Source organism: Heptranchias perlo, chromosome 6, assembly GCF_035084215.1.
Source record: "Heptranchias perlo isolate sHepPer1 chromosome 6, sHepPer1.hap1, whole genome shotgun sequence".
NCBI lineage: Eukaryota > Metazoa > Chordata > Chondrichthyes > Hexanchiformes > Hexanchidae > Heptranchias > Heptranchias perlo.
In genome coordinates, this window is record NC_090330.1 from 108,900,531 (window position 1) to 108,919,734 (window position 19,204).

Sequence of the window (19,204 nt, forward strand, 5' to 3'; positions counted from 1 at the left end):
TTGGATTAGATGTCTTGCACATTAGAAAAATAATTTAAAGAATAAGCCTGATGCTGGAATTTCACCAGCATCTTTACTCCCTACACAATAACCTGCTTTTATTACTGCCTTACATTTTGAGGGTATTTTGGTACAATTCTATCCAATTGGTTGGAAGGTCTACTTGCAGTATCCAAATAGCATTATTTTATAAACAGAAAATGCTGGAAAACACTCAGCAGGTCAGGCAGCACCTGTGGAGAGAGAAACAAGAGTTAACGTTTCAGGTCGATGACCTTTCAGCAGAACACAGATGCTGCCTGACCTGCTGAGTGTTTCCAGCATTTATTGTTTTTATTTCAGATTTCCAGCATTTTGCTTTTGGCATTATTTTATGTTGGTTCAAATGTAAATGTAATTCATGGTATAGCTCAGTGCATTATTTAGTTGAGCAGTTCATATGAAAAGGGAGTAATCTAAAGTACAGACTAAGGATTTTGCATGTTACTGTGGAACTTATATTACAGTTATATAAAGCTCTGATTAGACCCCATTTAGAGCACTGCGTTCAGTTCTGGGCACCGCACCTCAGGAAGGATATATTGGCCTTGGAGGGGGTACAGCGCAGATTCACCAGAAGGATTCCGGGGCTGAAAGGGTTAAATTATGAGGACAGGTTGCATAGACAGGGCTTGTATTCCCTCGAGTATAGAAGATTAAGGGGTGATCTAATCGAGGTGTTTAAGATGATTAAAGGATTCGATAGGGTAGATAGAGAGCAACTATTTCCTCTGGTGGGGGGAGTCCCGAACAAGGGGGCAGAACCTTAAAATTAGAGCTCGGCCGTTCAGGGGTGATGTCAGGAAGCACTTCTTCACACAAAGGGGAGTGGAAATCTGGAACTCTTCCCCCCCTAAAAAAGCTGTTGAGGCTGGGGGTCAATTGAAAATTTCAAAACTGAGATTGATAGATTGCTGTTCGCCATGGGTATTATGGGTTACGGAACCAAGGCGGGTAAATGGAGTTAAGATACAGATCAGCCATGATCTAATTGAATGGTGGCACAGGCTTGAGGGGCTGAATGGCCTCCCCCTGTTCCTATGTTCCTACTGTGCAGCTGTTTATTAGTCAGCACTAGCCTATCAGAGACTTGCTCTTTGATGACATTGAGCATTATTTATAGAATCCTAAATAACTAACTATGGTATTTTTCTTTATTTAGCCATCATCATAACTTAACAACTGTTGAATCAATTTTCACCCAACTAATATACATTACATTATACTAGAAAAATCTTACAATGGCTGGCAGAGATTTCCGCTATGTATTGCTGTTCTGTTGATTGCGACTATTTTTATGTGTGGGTTCCAGTATTACCATTTCACATTTACAAGTTTGGCTAACGTAAATCTAAGATGCTGCCACTTCCTTATGGCTGTATCTTAGACTTGCTGAAGTTACAGACACAAAACACGCATTGCTGCTAACTATTACTCTACTGTTTAGAAACACAGGCTAATCTATAGTAATTTTACTGTAAGTGTTGATATTCGCAGGTTGAAAACATTATCACATTATATCACGTGATTCAACACTGATGTTTTACGAATTGCTCAATGTATCTTTCATGAGGATTAGTTATTATTTGTATTTTCTGCAATAGGTTTTAAAAAAAACACCAGTGTTATACCACAGAAATAACATGAGGTAGTGTGTGATCATTTTGCTTAACATCCCTCTCTTTACAAATTTGTACATTATCTGAATCCTCTTAGTGCTTTCTGTAATGCTGCAAGGTGCAATTGAGAATGGGATCTTCATTTTAGCACTGAGTTTCTTCAAATCTGGTCTTTTTCTGACAGAATGGTTCTCATGATTAAACTTTTAAGGACTAAAATTCCCTGGCACTTGATGTACATTGCAGTTTTTTTTTAAAAACCCCGTAATTTAAATAAAATATAAGAATAAAACTACAAAGTGTACATGTGTTGGAGTATTAGAACAATGTCTCCATGGTGAGGAATATTGCTCGCACTCAAATAAGCCAGAAAAATTAAAGCCGTGTATTTTTTATATGGTGTGGAAATGTTAATTTAGTGCTAACAACTGTAATGTATGAGATTCCATTTTATAGGTTGATCCAAATGGGATTTATGACTGAGACTATAGCAACACATCACATCACCGAGCCCAAGAGAGCCAGCGATGGAGTACAAGCGTGGTCATAAACTCCCAAATAACTTATTACATAACATAACTAAAGCAAACGTTTTTGTAAAAATCAAAAGCATTTAATTTTATATATATATATTTTAAAAGCTTCCCAAATCTTAATTTATAGTGCCTTTTTTATTCTAAATTTTTATTGCAAATCTCTGCTTAAGTAGGTGTTTTAAGTAGTGGCTATTTTATAATTATTTGCTTTTCAACTCTGTTAAACATAAATAAAAACTGGTTACTTTGAGTAGGTGACAGATAAATAAGTTACCTGCTTGTAAACTTATATGTCATTCTAATAGGTGTGGACAAAAGTACTGGACCAGAACACCAGTATTAAAAGAATTTGTCTCACTAGGAGAATGACCCCTATCTCTGCATGACATAGTTTCCTTGATGATTTATGTGTGAGAACAGGAATTTGAAAAAACGTTTGCCCTGCTTTTAAGCAACGTTCAGTTGTTGCAACTCTGAAGCAAGGGCTTTGGAATTTGAAATAAGGGAAAACCACATTTTTAACCCTGTAGCTAAACAAGTAGATGGCAGATGGTATTTTGAACAGACAAACCTAAATAGTCACAATAACTTAAAAACTTGTTTTGAAACAGTTAAGCTACGATTTGGATGAAAGGATATTGTACCAGTGATACATCATTATATATTTTTACCAAGTAAAAAAAGCAGATGTGCTGCCTTTGCACTGTTTTGTTGATATTCTGTCAAGGTTGTTGAGTTAGTGAGTGCTGCAGACTGGAGATTACTAACTAATCTGTGTAATCAATTACATGTGCATTGCAGTGAATCAACACGCCAGAATAAGGAAAGTAATAACAGTAATAAAACATTTTAAAGGCCACAACAAGGTATTTGTGTGGCATGGACCAGTTACAACCAGCAGCGATGAGGGATTTGAGCCATGATGCACCTTAATTTTCTGCTGCATTCATTTATTACTACATGTCAGTTTTTGTTTGATAACGCTCCTATGAAGCGCAGTGGGACGTATTACTACGTTAAAACGCTATATAAATGCAAGTTGCCGGTGTTGTTGTTGGACCAGTTATGTTGGTTGAGTTGGTTAATACATTATTCTGAATTATTTCTGAATGTGAAGATCTTGGAGATGTCGGAGGAGAGTGAAGTACTGAACTGAAAGGATAGGTTTGTTCCGAAGACCCAGGGTTGGGTGAGCATGTGATTTTGAGAATGCTGGACGACTAAATAAAACTTTTTTTGTTGAAGTGTTAAACATACAAAATACAAATGGTAGTGCAATAGGAGGAAATGCTGCATTGTAACTCTAGAGTTTGTTATACATGGAGGAGACTTTCAGTGAGTGTTCAAAGTGCAGAATGATCAGAAAATAAATCCTCAGCATTGTTTTGTTTGGAACATATTCATGCTATTTAAAATTCCTTTAATCCTGACCTTCCTTTTATGTGTGATTATACTTGAGGTTTCATATAGTTTTTACATTTAAGTACTTTTCTTGGGTTCCAGCAGTAAAGTTCATAAATAGTTTTTTTGTCAGCAAGACTTAATACTTGTAACACTTCAAGAATTTATTCATTTACCTGTCTGGGGACTACAGAGAATAAAGATCAATTATTAACAAAATCTAACATTTCATTCAAATTGCTCCCACTTTATCCCATGTGTTTTAAGTGGGCCATCTGTCCAAACATCTCTCCATTTTTTTCTGATCATTTCCTCGACTTATTCATGAACCATGGGAGGGCTCCTTTGTAGTCTCCATGTAGCTGGTCTTTTCTACCTCCACTGAATACTTCTATATGCTTGCATAACATATCTTTCACGGTCTTGCAAATTCTCTGAAATCATTTCAGATGAATGACCGACTTTCTGAAGTTCTCTAGTGCAGATTCATATGCAGAAACCGACCTCAGCTCCTACAAAACTGGCCACATTATTCTTGATCATTTTTGTGACTCCCTGCAGTGGAAGTTATGACCAAGGGTTTCTTAATGATCCTTTCACTGAATAGTAAAGCTATTTTAAAAAGTCAGAATTCACTTTTAATGTAAGTCTCTTCTTTAAATTCAAAGACTGGATGAACAAATTTGTAAGATTAGTAGATGTTAGAAAGCTGTATGTCAATTAAGATGCTAATTTTTTCTTGACTTAAAACAAATGTCATAAATTCCATTTTTTCACGGGACAAAACCTTGAGGGATAAGAGGTGTCTAAATAAAGGATCAGTAAATTAAGCTTTAATTGATTTTTAGTAAGGCCTTGTAGGGGCCCCCCCAGAGCAGTGCTCTATCTGTGCGTGTGTAATGAAGACTGGTAGCCAAGGTCAGTGGGAAACTCTGACTCCCACAGAAAATTTATTTTTTGTCATCTCTCTGAAATTTGCCTCATCCCATGTTTTAAGGTGTTGAAGCATAGCGATTATATTTACTGTTTGAATTCAGTTGTACGACAGAAATGGCCTTATGTCATTCTCACTTGTAATAAAATGGCTTCCGCGCCACTTAAATTGTCTGCCTGGGCCATCTGACTCAAAATGAATGTAAACTTTTGGTGCAGGTGCACATCATCCCTTATCATTACTATAACCCCTATTTATGATCTGTTATTTAGATATTTGTAAGTGTCAGTCTTATCTCAGTGAGTATCACTCTCGCCTCAGAGTCAGAAGGTTGTGGGTTCAAGTCCCACTCCAGAGACTTGAGCACAAAATCCAGGCTGACACTCCCAGTGCAGTACTGAGGGAGTGCTGCTCTGTCAGAGGTGCCGTCTTTCGGATGAGACATTATACCTCTCGGGTGGACGTAAAAGACCCCACAGCATTATTCAAAGAAGAGCAGGGGAATTCTCCCCGGTGTCCTGGCCAATATTTATTCCTCAACCAGCATCACTAAAACAGATTATCTGGTCATTTATTTAATTGCTGTTTGTGGAAGCTTGCTGTGCGCAAAATTGGCTGCCGTGTTTCCTACATTACAAATAAAAGTGCTTGATTGGCTGTCAAAACGCTTTTGGGATGTCCTGAGGTCATAAAGGGTCTATATAAATGCAAATCCTTCTTTCGGTGTTGGAGGGGGGACCTGAAGCAGGCGATAGGCCCTTTATTTGCATTTACAAAGGGACTCATGCCTGCGCCAGGGTGTGGTGAAAGGACGCCTTTTGTTTGTCCTTATTCAACATGGCGGCCGCGCATTTCCAGCCGGGAGTGTGCGTGCGCTTCCTGCCCGCCATTTGGGGCCTCAGTAGGACGCGTAGCGCCTGAGAAACGAGTGCTATGCAGCCCAATTTCAAGGTCCTGATGTTTTTATTTTTTATTAGAAAGTGTTTAAGGTGTTCTTATTGATGAGTTTATCATCGCCCATCTCCGTCCCTGCCTCAGCCCCTCTGCTGCTGAAACCCTCATCCATGCTTTTCTTTCCTCCAGACTTGACTATTCCAATGGTCTCCTGTCAGACCTTCCACCCTCTGTAAACTTGAGCTCGTCCAAAACTCTGCTGCCCATGTCCTAACTTACACCAAGTCTCGTTCACCCATCACCCCTGTGCTCGCTGACCTACATTGGCTCCCGGTGCAGCAACGCCTCCATTTTAAAATTCTCATCCTCGTGTTCAACTTCCTCCTTGGCCTCGCTCCTCCCTATCTCTGTAACCTCCTCCAACCCTCCGCGATCGCTGCGCTCCTCCAATTCTGGCCTCTTGTGCATCCCCCACTCCCTTCGCCCCACCACTGGCGACCGGGCCCCAAGCTCTGGAATTCCCTCCCTAAACCTCTGCACCTCTCCACCTCTCCCTCCTCCTTTAAGGCGCTCTTCAAAACCTACCTCTTTGACCAAGCTTTTGGTCACCCGCCCTAATGTCTGCTCCTTTGGCTCAGCTCCAGTTTTTGTCAGATTACTCTCCTGTGAAGCGCCTTGGGGGGACATTTTATTGCGTTAAAGTTGCTATATAAATGCAAGTTGTTGTTGTTGTAGTAACACAAAGCTTGTTCACATTGTCTTCAAAGCAGTTAATGTCTGCTGCTGGGTAAGAAGGAAGAATCTACTATGAAACTTGTTTTTATCGTGTAGATGAAATAATAAGAAATAATTTCTTCTCGGAGCTAGATATGGGATGAGTGTTCTGCGTATTGCATCTGAATTGTTTGAAGCCTGGAGTTTCTCTAGTTTAAAATTTTAACACAAAATACTCACTGCACTGTCCGGTGGAACTTTAACAAACAGACTTTACGGTTGAGCAGTTCGTGCATGGATAGGTCATGTCAGTGTCCAAAAAGCATCGCTGTGTTGTGATACCAGTTTAGGTTGTTTTTATTTGGTGCAATTGTAATCTTGTAATTTAAAAAAAAATCAGACAAATGCATTAAGGAATTAACGCCGCCTTAAAAAAAAATCAGTTTAGCAAATGATGATTGCAGTGTTAAGTCTGGTCGACTAGGATTCTAACTTTTTATAATGCACATTACCCAGACAGTGTAATACTAAACCTGTTCCAGCTTTTGAAAAAAAATCAAACCATGCCTTGAAAAATTCGCTCAGAAAAAAATTGCGGCATTGGCCATATTTCTGAATAAATCTAGTTTTTTTATTATTTTGACTGCTTGCGTATTATGTGTTTTTTTGCTTTTAAGAAGTTGTAAAGTTCCATTTAATGTAATACTATAGGCTGTGTACCATGTATTGCTGTTAAATTGACTTCCCGGTGAGTACATCTTCTGTTGATTTCAAGCGAAGGCAGCAGATTGGTGCAAAAACTAATTAAGCTATTAAAATAAAAGCTGGTGGTAGTGATGCAAATAGTACACTTAAGGACCATTTGAATTCTTATCAGCTTAATTTGTACATTAATATGAATCAAAGATGCACAGCAGCAGATACTAAAAAAAGAATTCTCACCCATAATTTAAAATGTATTTGTATGAACAACTGATTATATAGGATGGTTCCACTTTGAAGAATATCAGTGGATTTAATGTGAATTACTGTTGGTTATCCTACAATATTCCAAGATTGCGAGTGATCAGTGATTCAGCAACTGCATGAGTAAAACAGTAGCTTCTGCCAGCCTTATGCATGGGTTGTAATATATTAATAACTTAGAGTAAGGTTTTTTAACACTATGAATTGATAAACATTCTGGGCATTATGTGGACCATTTTGACCTTGCCAATCACAGAAGGTGCATTCCCACTCCATTACCTAGTGTATGTTTTTTGTGTTTTATAAAAATAAATTTTGTAAAGATTTTACCCAGAGAGTGGTGAGAATGTGGAACTCGCTACCACATGGAGTGGTTGAGGCGAATAGTATAGATACATTTAAGGGGATGTTAGATAAACACATGAGGGAGAAAGGAATAGAAGGATATGCTGATAGGGTGAGATGAAGTAGGGTAGGAGGAGGCTCGTGTGGAGCATAAACACCAGCATGGACTTGTTGGGCCGAATGGCCTGTTTCTGTGCTGTAGATTCTATGTAATTCCAGGTATTATAAAGTAGAAAAATGGAGTAGATGTTCAAAGCAATTCTTGAATCGCGGTGTTCTCTGAATATGATGTAGAATTGCAATCTTGTTTTGTTGTGAGGCAGAAATGCTTCTTCAAAGGGTTGACTTGAAAATGACGTTAACCATTCAGAATTTCTTCTTTGATTCGTACCGTGAATTTGATCCGAATGTAGCAATGCATCAAAAAAATCTATAATGGCCAGACTCAAACATTTACATATAATCATAAGAATTTTTGTAAGAATTTTTCCAGCAATATCACTTATTAACATTTGATTTTTTTTAACAGAAATCTTGTTCTCATAGGGAGACCATGTTTTATTTTGTGGAAGTGGTACTTTCAAGTTTGCAGGGCTAGTAATGAAAGTCGAGCAGAACAATTTCTTTCAATTTGGGCAGAATTTTTTTTTACGCAGGGTGATCATTTATAAAATAAGACTCAAATTCAAGTGACACTTAATAATTTAATACCCTTAACATATCCCTGTGATCCAAGTTTATTGAGCACATCTTTTTTCATCTTTTTGAAATAAAATGTTCTTTGTACTTTGGTCTGCAGGATTCCTGCTGTTAAACAAGAACAGAAGAGCTGGGAGCTGTCAGTAGAGCTGGATGATGGGGTGCATTCTGTTACTGTCTCAAGATCAGGGTCATCATACACCGTAAGCTTGAAACAATATCTCTGCCTTTTAAACCTGGTATAAAGTTGCTAACACAGCATAGTTGTTTGCCTTCAGCCTTGTTCAAGTGCGCTGTAAATTGAAAATGCAGGTTTATTGATCAAAATAAGCCAGATATTCAGCTAGATATGTTATTGTTAATGTGTTCAAGACAGAAGCTCTACATTTCTAATTTTACTTAGAGAGAACAACTTTGAGTCCCCCAGGCTCTGAGTAAGCTAAATTGAAGATTGTGTTGCTGTATTGTGAAAATACGTACATCTTACGTAGCATAATGTGCCACTTTCAAAGCTTGTATTGGCAACATTAGTTTAATAGAATATGTAATACTTATCATTTAATCTGGTTAAAGTGGTTAGTTTAAGGGCAGGATTTGCGTCACCGTGGTCAGATGTTTAAGACTATGTTGCTTGGTTGATTGACTAGACATAAGTTGGGAAAGCTAATGTTTGGAACCTCTTTTAAGATGAGACTTGCTCACATGGATTTAATTAGCAGGACATGTTGCCAATGTGTCCATGTGCTGCTACAGATTTCTCATTTCAATCACCCATAACCAGAAATACCTCACTTCAAATGAGTTTCTTCAAAGGAGGTTTTAGGGTTCAGAATTTTACTGGTGTTTTGATGTTTGATTCCTTTTTACTAAAGGAAGGCTTTGTGTTTGTTCAACTGCTTTTATGGAGAAAACATCTTTTTTTGTTTGGTTGTTGAAAACCCTCCTGTAATAACACCAGCTATTGGCTCCTTTTTTGGTTCTGTGGAATGGATCCCAAAGCATTTAAATGGAGAAAGAGATATACCGTAGCATCTCACTAATCTGGTTACTGTGAATAAATATATATTTTTTCAATGTTGTACAGTCTTTTGATGTCCATTCCCAGAAAAGCAGTTCCCCTGTGGTTCGATCACCTATTTGTTTATGAATCCCAGATCACGTTGTCTTTATTTTTACATAGCTAACTAAAGACCGTTAGGTTCAGTCTTGTCATCGCGATATCTATATTCAAAGTTATTCCTTGCACATGTGAACTCTTCAGGTACAAATTATTACCCATCACGTACAAACAAATGAATAGGATGTCATCCAAATAGAGAAGGAAGCCATGGACTGTTGTTCCTTTGTAGTTGGGGCCTCGAAGTAGTTATGTGTCCGCCGTGGCTCAGTGGGTAGCACACTCGCCACTGAGTCAGTAGGTTGTGGGTTCAAGTCCCAGTCCAGGGACTTGAGCACAAAATCTAGGCTGACTCCCAGTGCAGTACTGAGGGAGTGTTGCACTGTCAGAGATGCCGTCTTTCGGATGAGACGTTAAACCGTCTGCCCTCTCAGGTGGATGTAAAAGATCCCATGGCACTATTTCAAAGAACTTCTCCCCGGCGTCTTGGACAATATTTATCCCTCAACCAACAGCACTAAAGAAACAGATTATCTGGTTAGAATGCCATTGCCGTTTGTGTAAAATTGCTGTTTCAGTAAAAATTTTTGCACATTTTCCCCAGCTTCACACAGTCCACATCATCGTCAACTTCCCTTTTCAGAATATGATTTATTATTTTTCATGTTAAATATCTCAAATCGAGACCTGCATCATTTGGATTTGTCACTTTGACTGAACTTTGCGCCGTCACTGAATCGAGGACTTGCCCTTCTCAACATATACTCTTTCAGGAAACCGATACCCACAGTCATTGCATCTGAAAGTTGCATATTGATGTGTTCATGGGTGATGAGCTGGGCTTGTCACAGAGCCTTCAAATGCTGGAAAGTGTTGGAAGACTGATTGGTGCCCTTAACCCTTCGTGCATCGTCAAGATCTTGGAATTCAGCTATTTTATGATTTGCAGATGCTCTGGGTCAGGTACAAAATCAAGAGTGAACATTGAAGCATTTTCAGAAAACAGTTTTCATCAAAATTGCATAGAAAGACTTTTTTTTTTGAATTGCTCAGATAGTTGGATATGAGCCAAGGTGAATTATTACCAATAAATCCAAATAGGGAATTCTTTACCTGGAGAATGGTGAGAATTTGGAGCTCGCTACCACAAGGAGCAGTTGAGGCAAATAGCATAGATGCATTTAAGGGGAAGCTCGATAAACACATGAGGGAGAAAGGAAAAGAAAAGGTTTTGCTGATAGGGTTAGATGAAGAGGGGTGGGAGGAGGCTCGTGTGGAGCATAAATATCGGCATAGTCCAGTTGGGCCGAATGGCCTGTTACTGTGCTGTAAATTCTATGTAATATTAGCCATTCACACCGGCTGTTCTCCACTGGTGCTCCAGATTTTTGGTACCAGGTACCGTCAGAAAAACACTGCTGCCACCCAGTGGTCCTCTGAGAGAAACTCAACCCCACGATTCGCCTCAGTCAATAAACCAACTGCAGCAACATTAGCCAAAGCACTGGCGTTCTGCTCATCACAGAACTGGAAGCAGAGCTGGTCTTAGACTTCTGCAACCCCCTCTTCATTCCCCAGTCGCTAAATACCTTAACTTCAGTCAGCATCGGGCTGCATTGGCCCAAATACTGACAGGTTTGTGGCAGGCTTTTGAGTGAGAAATAACGTCAACAAACTTCCAAAAGAAAGGGTTGGTGATTTTAGTCTTGAGGCCTGTAACTTGCATGGCGAGATTGGCACATTCCATGGTTAGTCGTAGCATCGATAGGAGGCAGACTCCCAACTAAAGCAACAAATTACCTTCACTGGCAATATTTTCACATCCCAAATCATTGGTGTCGTCTGTTGAAAGGATGGATTGAGTTTCGCCCTGTTTCAGATGTAACTCACCAGTCAGTTCATTTTTGCAGACTCTCATTGACTTGTTGCAGGTCTGCTCTTTGAAACGGGACCAACCAGACAGCTCACAGCTCAGGCCTGTTGATATGCCATGCGCTATATATCTGTGCATCCACTGCTAGCTAGACTGCCATTGTTTAAAATAAATTACCTACATTGAAATTGGACATTGAGAAACTACCAAAAGTAGAGAAGGAAAGTCATGTGACTGCTGTCCTAGCTTTGGATGCATTTCCTTGTATAATTATAATGCCCCCATTACTTCTAGATTGGACCTTTACGTTCCTGTGGATCTTGCTTGAACCAGGACCAGTATAGCTCCTCCAACCTAGTCAGCCATCCAACAGATGTCGAACTGTTTGGACAAAGTGAACTTCTTCATTAGTCGAGTGATCTCATGAAGAATTTTACACATATACCTGTACTATCAACCCCACACTCCACAGTTAATAGATTCTGGTCCCTGCCCTGAGGGAAGAGCACTCAAGCTGAAAAACCCTTAACTCTTCGGCTTCTATGAACAGCATGCCCCATACTGGCAGTAGTTGGCGTTTGCCTCGATTAATGATGTAGCTCACAAGTCGGTTCGCTTTTGCAGATTCTCATTGATTTGTTGGACCTCAATGAGAACAGTTTCCTCTTCGTTCTCCCAAGCAGTCGAGAGTACCCATGTACCACCCAGCTCCTTAAGATGGTAGTCTTAAAAGCAAAATGATCTCTTTGGGTTCCGGCTGTAATCTTTGCTCCATCTCTTGCCCTGTGACAAATTTCTATGGGTTCAAATATATAGCACATGGGATAGCAACAGGACTGAGCTGTGAGTTGTCTGGATAGCCCTGTTTCAAAGAGCATACCTGTAACAAGTCAATGAGAGTCTGCAAAAACAAAATGACTTGCGAGTTGCAACCGGAGCAGGGCCAAACTCAATCCAACCTTCTGTGTTTCAATAACATTCCAAGTCTGTTGTCTCAAAATCTTATGAAGACGTCAGTTCAACGGGTCGCTGTAGTTGAGAAACTTATACGAAGATACAAGTGATCTTTGGCATCATAGAATGATACAGCACAGAAGGAGGTCATTCGGCCCATCATGCCTGTGCTGGCTCTTTGAAAGAGCTATCCAATTAGTCCCACTCCCCTGCTGTTTCCCCATAGCCCCGCAAATTTTTTCCCTTTCAAGTATTTATCCAATTCCTTTTTGAAATTATTGTTGAATCTGCTTCCACCGCTCTTTCAGGCAGCGCATTGCAGATCATCACAACTCGCTGCGTGAGGAAAATGTGACCTCCTCTCTGGTTCCTTTACCAATCACCTTAAATCTGTGTCCTCTGCTTACTGACCCTCCTGCCAGTGCAAACAGTTGGTACTTGACATTAGTGAGAGATGGACCTCATGGTGATCTACCAGGGCGAGAGCTCACAACTGCTTGGTAGCAAGACTCTAAACAACTGGACTGTAATCTTTGGCTTTGTTCTCTGAAGCAAGAATGTCTTGCGTAGCTTTCCCTGTTTCCCCTCTCTCTAAGGGCATTCACGGATATGGCAGTGTAGTGGTTAAGTTACTGGACTAGTAATCCAGAGGTCTGGACCAATAATCCAGAGAACATTAAATCAAATCCCATCGTGGGAGTTTGAAAATTTGAATTTAGTTTTAAAAAAATGGAAATAAAAAGCAGGTGTCAGTAGATATCACCATGAAGCTGTCGGATTGTTGTAAAAACCCAACTGGTTCACTAATGGTCTTTAGGGAGGGAAACCTGCCGTCCAGTTCAAGAAGAAGGCGGCCCACCACCACCACCTCAGGGCAACTGGGGATGGGCAATAAATGCCGGCCTTGCCACTGGCGCCCACATCCCGAGAACGAATTAAAAAGAAATATTAGGAAACAACAATAATTTGGGTAATTCCCTGTCAAGGGAAACCTGGTTCTTGGGCATTGTTGTCCTGAGCATCAGTCTGACCCGATTGACTCCCCCACAGCCATTACCTTTAGCACAAATAGGGGACCAGGTATTGCAGTCCTGTGGCGGTGCACTACTATATTGAAGTTAATTAGCCAATCTTACCTTTTTTAGCTATCAGAGTCAGCATTTGAAATTACAAAAAATTAGTGTTCTTTTGGAAAATAAAATGATTTTAGTATAATTTCCCATGTTTGTATAGTGAAAGTGCTCCTCAGGATAGGTGAGCCATTGTATACTGTTGTGTCGCAAAGCATCTTAGCAATGCAACAGCAATTTGGGCCACATCACTGAATTTGCCAAGTATCACCTCTACAAAGGCACTTCAATTTTTTACTCCATCTTGCGTGCTGCGTATCAAACCCCTTCAGGTCCGAAATCACATGGAAAAGCTCCCTCCGCTCTGTTACCAGTAAGACGGTAAGGAAGGGAAGATTTGCCACCGCTCCTCCTCCTGTTAGCTTCACAGCAATCCATACTTGGAAGGGCCCAGGTAAGCTTGCTGGATGAGGGCACTATTGGGCTTGGCTCCAATGTATCTCAACAGCATTCATTGTGAAGGCTCACATTTGAAATCTGTGACTTTGAGGTGGCCTGAGGCAACCAGCTCCTGTGGAACAATACTCCAGTGAGGAGGGGGTGGTGGAGAGAGTCAACACCCTCGGCAGAGGAGGGAAGAAAATTAAGGAAAGACTTGCGTTACTCTACTAGCACCACCTTGTATTAAATCTGCGCAAATTTCATAATATAATCTATTTAACTGTCCTCTTCCTAATCTTCAATGGTTGCAAGATTAACCAGATTAAAAGCCTGAATTTTTGTAGTAAAATAAAATATTCTTGCTCTGCAGCGTTTACTTACTCGTCTTCAAAATTCTAAGCAAGTTATTTCTGAAAAATCTTCAGATTAGATAGCGTCTTAAAGAAAATTCAGACACCGTTAAACGTGTAACAGCATTTTTAAATTCTCCAAGTTGCGTCCGACAGATCGAGCAGTTTTGTGAGAGAAAACTTCTGTGTGATGAAAATGTTAATTATGTTATAATTATTGATGCAGTGAAGAAATGCTTCTGTATTCCTTAGAGGTTTGAATTATTATCCACAAGCCCTAATGCGCAGGTTGAAATGTGTCACAGGAATTTACATTCAGCACTTGTTAAATTGCAGTAAATGTAGCATATCAAGGTAGGTGTAAAAGTCGGATGACTATTTGTTACTTATTTTAAATTGCTTGAAACCTTCGTAACCAGAGACAGCTGTTCAGTGGTCCATTGCTGATCCCCGGGGATAATTTCAAGACGATGTTGTTGGACCCTGTCTTTTATGGCAGAAGTAGTAAACATGACAGGCTGTTGGGGTACCATCTGTTTAAAATGGCTGCTGCTTTGTTCACAGTAGTGAACTTAGGATCTGTTTTCTATCTGTCTTCACGGTAACAGTCTTATTTGGTGTCACAACAGGTGGAGGTTGATGGAAAGACGCTGAATGTGACCAGCGAATGGAACCTTGCTTCACCCTTGTTGCCTGTCACCATTGATGGGACCCAAAGGACCGTTCAGGTATATTTAACCACAGTTCAGTTATCTGACATTTTTTTTTAAAAGAGAGTATTCCGCATGATCTACTTTTGATATAGGCCCGCTCAGAATTTGACTGTGCGATGCCTAAAGAACGTTCAACGGGAAAGTTACAGGAATTTTTCTGGCATTGTATAATGGGAGGGGTCAAAAAGTAGATGAATCCTGCTCCGAAACTCATCATTGTTTTTTTGTTAAAATACACTATAGTTGCTGTATTAACATTTAAAAAATGAGTGCGGTGATGGTAAAGTGTATGTGTCTTGGCCATTATTTATCCCTCAACCAATACCTAAAAACAAATTATCTGGTCATTATCACATTGCTGTTTGTGGGAGCTTAGTGCAAATTGGCTGCTGTGTTTCCTAAATTACAACAGTGACTGCACTTCAAAAATACTTCATTGGCTGTAAAGCGCTTTGGGATGTCCTGAGGTTGTCAAAGGCGCTGTATAACTGCAAGTTCTTTCTTCTTTATTGTGTGAATAGAAAGGTGAGCCACATGCATATACTTCCATTAGAAAAATGCAAACCTTTTCAGGACTGCAGTCGTATTCCTCTCTGCAATAAGTTCCTGTTAAACTTGTATAGCTAAAAAATTTTCTTTTTGCCTTGTGGTAGATACATGTGTTGGAAAATTGACAAGGGCAATCGCTGCTCCAGTAATGCAAGAGAGAGATGATTCTTTAACTCGAGAGTTTGCAAATACTTGGTTTCCTAACACAGCTTGAAGTGCAGTGCCACACTCTTGTTCCACTGATGAGGTTTTAAAAATAAGTCTTCCAATAAAGAACCTCTGTGACTTCACTTGGCTCAGGACCTTGAATGTAGCCATGCATTATTTGGCACTTTTTAAAAAAATGACCTCAAAACAGTTTAGTGAAATATTTAGTTACATCAAGATTCTAAGAAAAGGAATTCTGTAACTAGCTAGAATTAGCCTGTTTAATGGTCATAGCTAACTTTCTGGAACATTTAGAAGGGAATTCCAGTCTAATTATAGTCATGTGTGATGCTTGAGTCTAGGAAGGTAACCTGTATTTGTGGCTATATGTATTTTGATTCCTAATAGCTGCTCCAGGGGAGGGGAGTGAACAGCAGTGACGTTGGAAACAGTGCTGGGAACCAGTGACTCCCTTGGAGCTGCCTTTGCGAGATTGATGAGCAGTATTCTGTTAGAGCCATGCGTTCGCTTGATGTTCCAGAGACTTGTTATGGTTTCTATCCACAAGAGAGGGGATCTTAGTGAATTTGAAAACTACAGAAGAATCTCGCTGATATCGGTGGCTGCTAAGGCGGTTCTTCAAGTCGTCATTGCACACCTAGCAGAGACTCTGGAGGACAGCAGAACAATCAGAAAGGAACAGGCAAGCTTTCTCTCTCCTGAGGAATATGTAGTGTGGGTTGGGGCTTTAAAGAAGATCGCAGAGCATAGCAAGATTCTGAGGAACCTCGCTTACACTGCATTCATTAGTTTTTATATAAGGCCTAGTGCCTCATGCAGCCCTCATGATGAAACTGGAAGCCATGGGGGTACGTGTTAAAATCTTGGATATTATTCAAGATGTGCACTCCAGTTCCAGGACCAAGCAAGGGAAGGCAAAACACTCGCTGAATCTCACTTTCCCACAAGGAGAGTGAGACAAGGTTATCCAAGGCCGTCCACCCTATTCAGTGTCTCCATCAGTGGTGTGGTGGATGCGATCGTATAGAACATTTTGCAGCACTTCTTTCTGAAGATGATAGTGCTAATGGCCGACTCACTAGGTGCTCTACTCTTCACCTTGGACAACCAGTGAGATATGGAGGTGGATGCCTCCAACTGCTGCATTATGACCTTGCACAGCTCAAGACGGAACCCCAAAGGCATTGACTGGAACACAAAAGAGGCATTTGTCCCAACTGCTTCTTAATATCCGTACCTAGAAATCCTGGTGAATGTCAACTTCAGCCTGCAAACAGTCTTGTGGAACTACACTGAGAAGGAGTGAAGGGTGCCTCATTATTTTCCATCTCTCTTCAATTACTGCAAAATTCCCATTCAGGGTCTGTTAGGAACATTGGAACAGGACTAGGCCATTCAGCCCCTTGGGCCTGTTCCTCCATTCAATTAGATCATGGCCGATCTGTACCTTAACTCCATCTACCTGCCTTGGTTCCGTAACCCTTAATACCCTCGCCTAACAAAAATCTATCAATCTCAATTTTAAAATTTTCAATTGACCCCCAGCCTCAACAGCTTTTTTGGGGGAGAGAGTTCCAGATTTCCACTCCCCTTTGTGTGAAGAAGTGCTTCCTGACATCACCCCTGAACGGCCTAGCTCTAATTTTAAGATTATGCCCCCTTGTTCTGGACTCCCCCCACCAGAGGAAATGGTTTCCCTCTATCTACCCTATCAACTCCTTTGATTTGTTGTATACAAAACCTTTGTCCTTTATGTTTCAAGACTTATAGATACAACAGAACGGCTCACTACTGGAACCCAGTGAGGTAGACCTTTTACTGGGGACTGCTTGTTCCCCATGAACTCCAGATAGCCATGCAGGTCTATGTCCCAAAGGGTAGGATAGTTCTGCTTGACTCGCAGCAGAATGCACTAGCAGTAAGCTATGCGGGTTTAACATTAAACTTCAGCAGTACCCCCCTTGCACACTTGGGGGTGCCTAAGCCTCGGCTTTGCCAAATTGTGCCTATGCTCTCTGGACTTGTGTAAGTGGAAATGCACCTGCAGGAATTACATAGAATGTACAGCACGGAAACAGGCCATTCGGCCCAACTGGTCCATACCGCTGATTACGCTCCACATGCACCTCCTCCCACCCCTCTTCATTTCCCCCTATCAACATATCCTTCTATTTCTTTCTCCCTCATGTGTTTATCTAGCTTCCTCTTAAATGCATCTATGCTATTCGCATCAACCACTCCCATGTGGTAGCGAGTTCCACATTCTAACCTCTCTCTGGGTAAAGAAGTTTCTCCTGAATTCCTTATTGGATTTATTAGTGACTATCTTCTAATTGATGTACAAAGAGTCTGGGGTAATGTCGGCACAGGAGTAGGCCATTTGGCCCATCAAGCCTATTCTGCCATTTTGTTAGCTTTTGAAGATGATGTGCCCAAAAATTGAAGACCGTGCATAAAATGACCGGAGCTCAGTGTTACTTCCTTGCTTTTATATTCTCTACAGCTTATGAAAAAGCCCAGCATCCCATGAACATTTTGATCACTATTTGCACGTCTGGCCTACATTTTAATAACTTATGTACGTGGTCACTTAAATCTCTATGTTTATCTGCCCCCTCTGTTGCTTCTCCATTCAGATTGTATTCCAGTTGGTTTAAAACAGCTCTTGGTTTGCTAACTCATGACCTAAAATTGGAATAACACAAAGATTAGCAAGGTCCCTGTGCAAGAATGATTTGCAAAATCAATTTTTAATTTCTAAATGTTCTAAGTGCATTTTTTTTTAATGCATTTTTTTTAAATACAAGGTATCAGTTAGTAGGCTGCTAAAACAGGGGAACCCAACCAACAGCCAGTGATCTGGATCCAGCTGATGAGCTCAGGCTATCTGACCCGTGTACCTGCTGTAGCACTGTCAGCTCCATCCTACCCCTCAGTGCCCTGCCAGTTCTTGTGTCTTGATGTGCCCCATCTCGGTAAATTCCTCCAGCCCTTCAACCTTCCGAAATCTCTGATTCTAGCCTCTTGCGCATCCCCGATTTTCAACGCTCCACCATTGGCGGCCGTGCCTTCAGCTGCCTGGGCCCTAAGCTCTGGAATTCCCTCCCTAAACCTCTCCTCCTCTCTACCCCTCTCTCCTCCTTTAAGTCGTTCCTTAAAACCTACCTCTTTGACCAAGCTTTTGGTCACCTGTCCCTTATATCTCCTTATGTGTTCTCGGTGTTAAATTTTGTCTGATAATCGCCCCTGTGAAGCGCCTTGGGACGTTTTTCTATGATAAAGGTGCTATATAAATGCAAGTTGTTGCTGTCACTCCCAACGTTACTGTGAGGGGAAATTCTCATGGAATCAGGAATTCCACCAGCAGTGTGTAGCAGTGCTCAGTCGTGGAGAGCAACAGGGAAAAGAGATCAGCAGTGGCACTGAGGATGGACGGGGATGGGAGCTGGGCTGATCCCTGGGAGGGCAGGACTGTCGAATGAGGAGATATTGGGTCGACTCGGCCTGTATTCACTCGACTTTAGAAGAATGAGAGGGGATCTCATCGAAACGTATAAAATCTTGACAGGGCTAGACAGACTGGATGCAGGGAGGATGTTTCCCCTGGCTTGGGGGGTCCAGAACGAGGGGTCGCAGTCTCAGGATACGGGGGAGGACATTTAGGACTGAGATGAGGAGAAATTTTTCACTCAGAGGGTGGTGAACCTGTGGAATTCTCTACCACAGAAGGCTGTGGAGGCCAAGTCACTGAATATATTTAAGAAGGAGCTAGATAGATTTCTAGACACAAAAGGCATCAAGGGGTATGGGGAGAGAGCGGGA

At 40.9% G+C, this 19,204-nt stretch overlaps 1 protein-coding gene across 1 annotated transcript in view; it reads left to right on the forward strand.

The window, feature by feature from the left end:
* The window catches only part of pcca (propionyl-CoA carboxylase subunit alpha), a 313,585-nt gene that overhangs the window by 200,504 nt on the left and 93,877 nt on the right, over positions 1 to 19,204 (forward strand). Inside the window, exons 19-20 of the mRNA XM_067986601.1 lie at positions 8,248 to 8,350; positions 14,582 to 14,680. Coding sequence (XP_067842702.1) covers positions 8,248 to 8,350; positions 14,582 to 14,680 — 202 coding nt within the window. The remainder of the gene's footprint in view (positions 1 to 8,247; positions 8,351 to 14,581; positions 14,681 to 19,204) is intronic.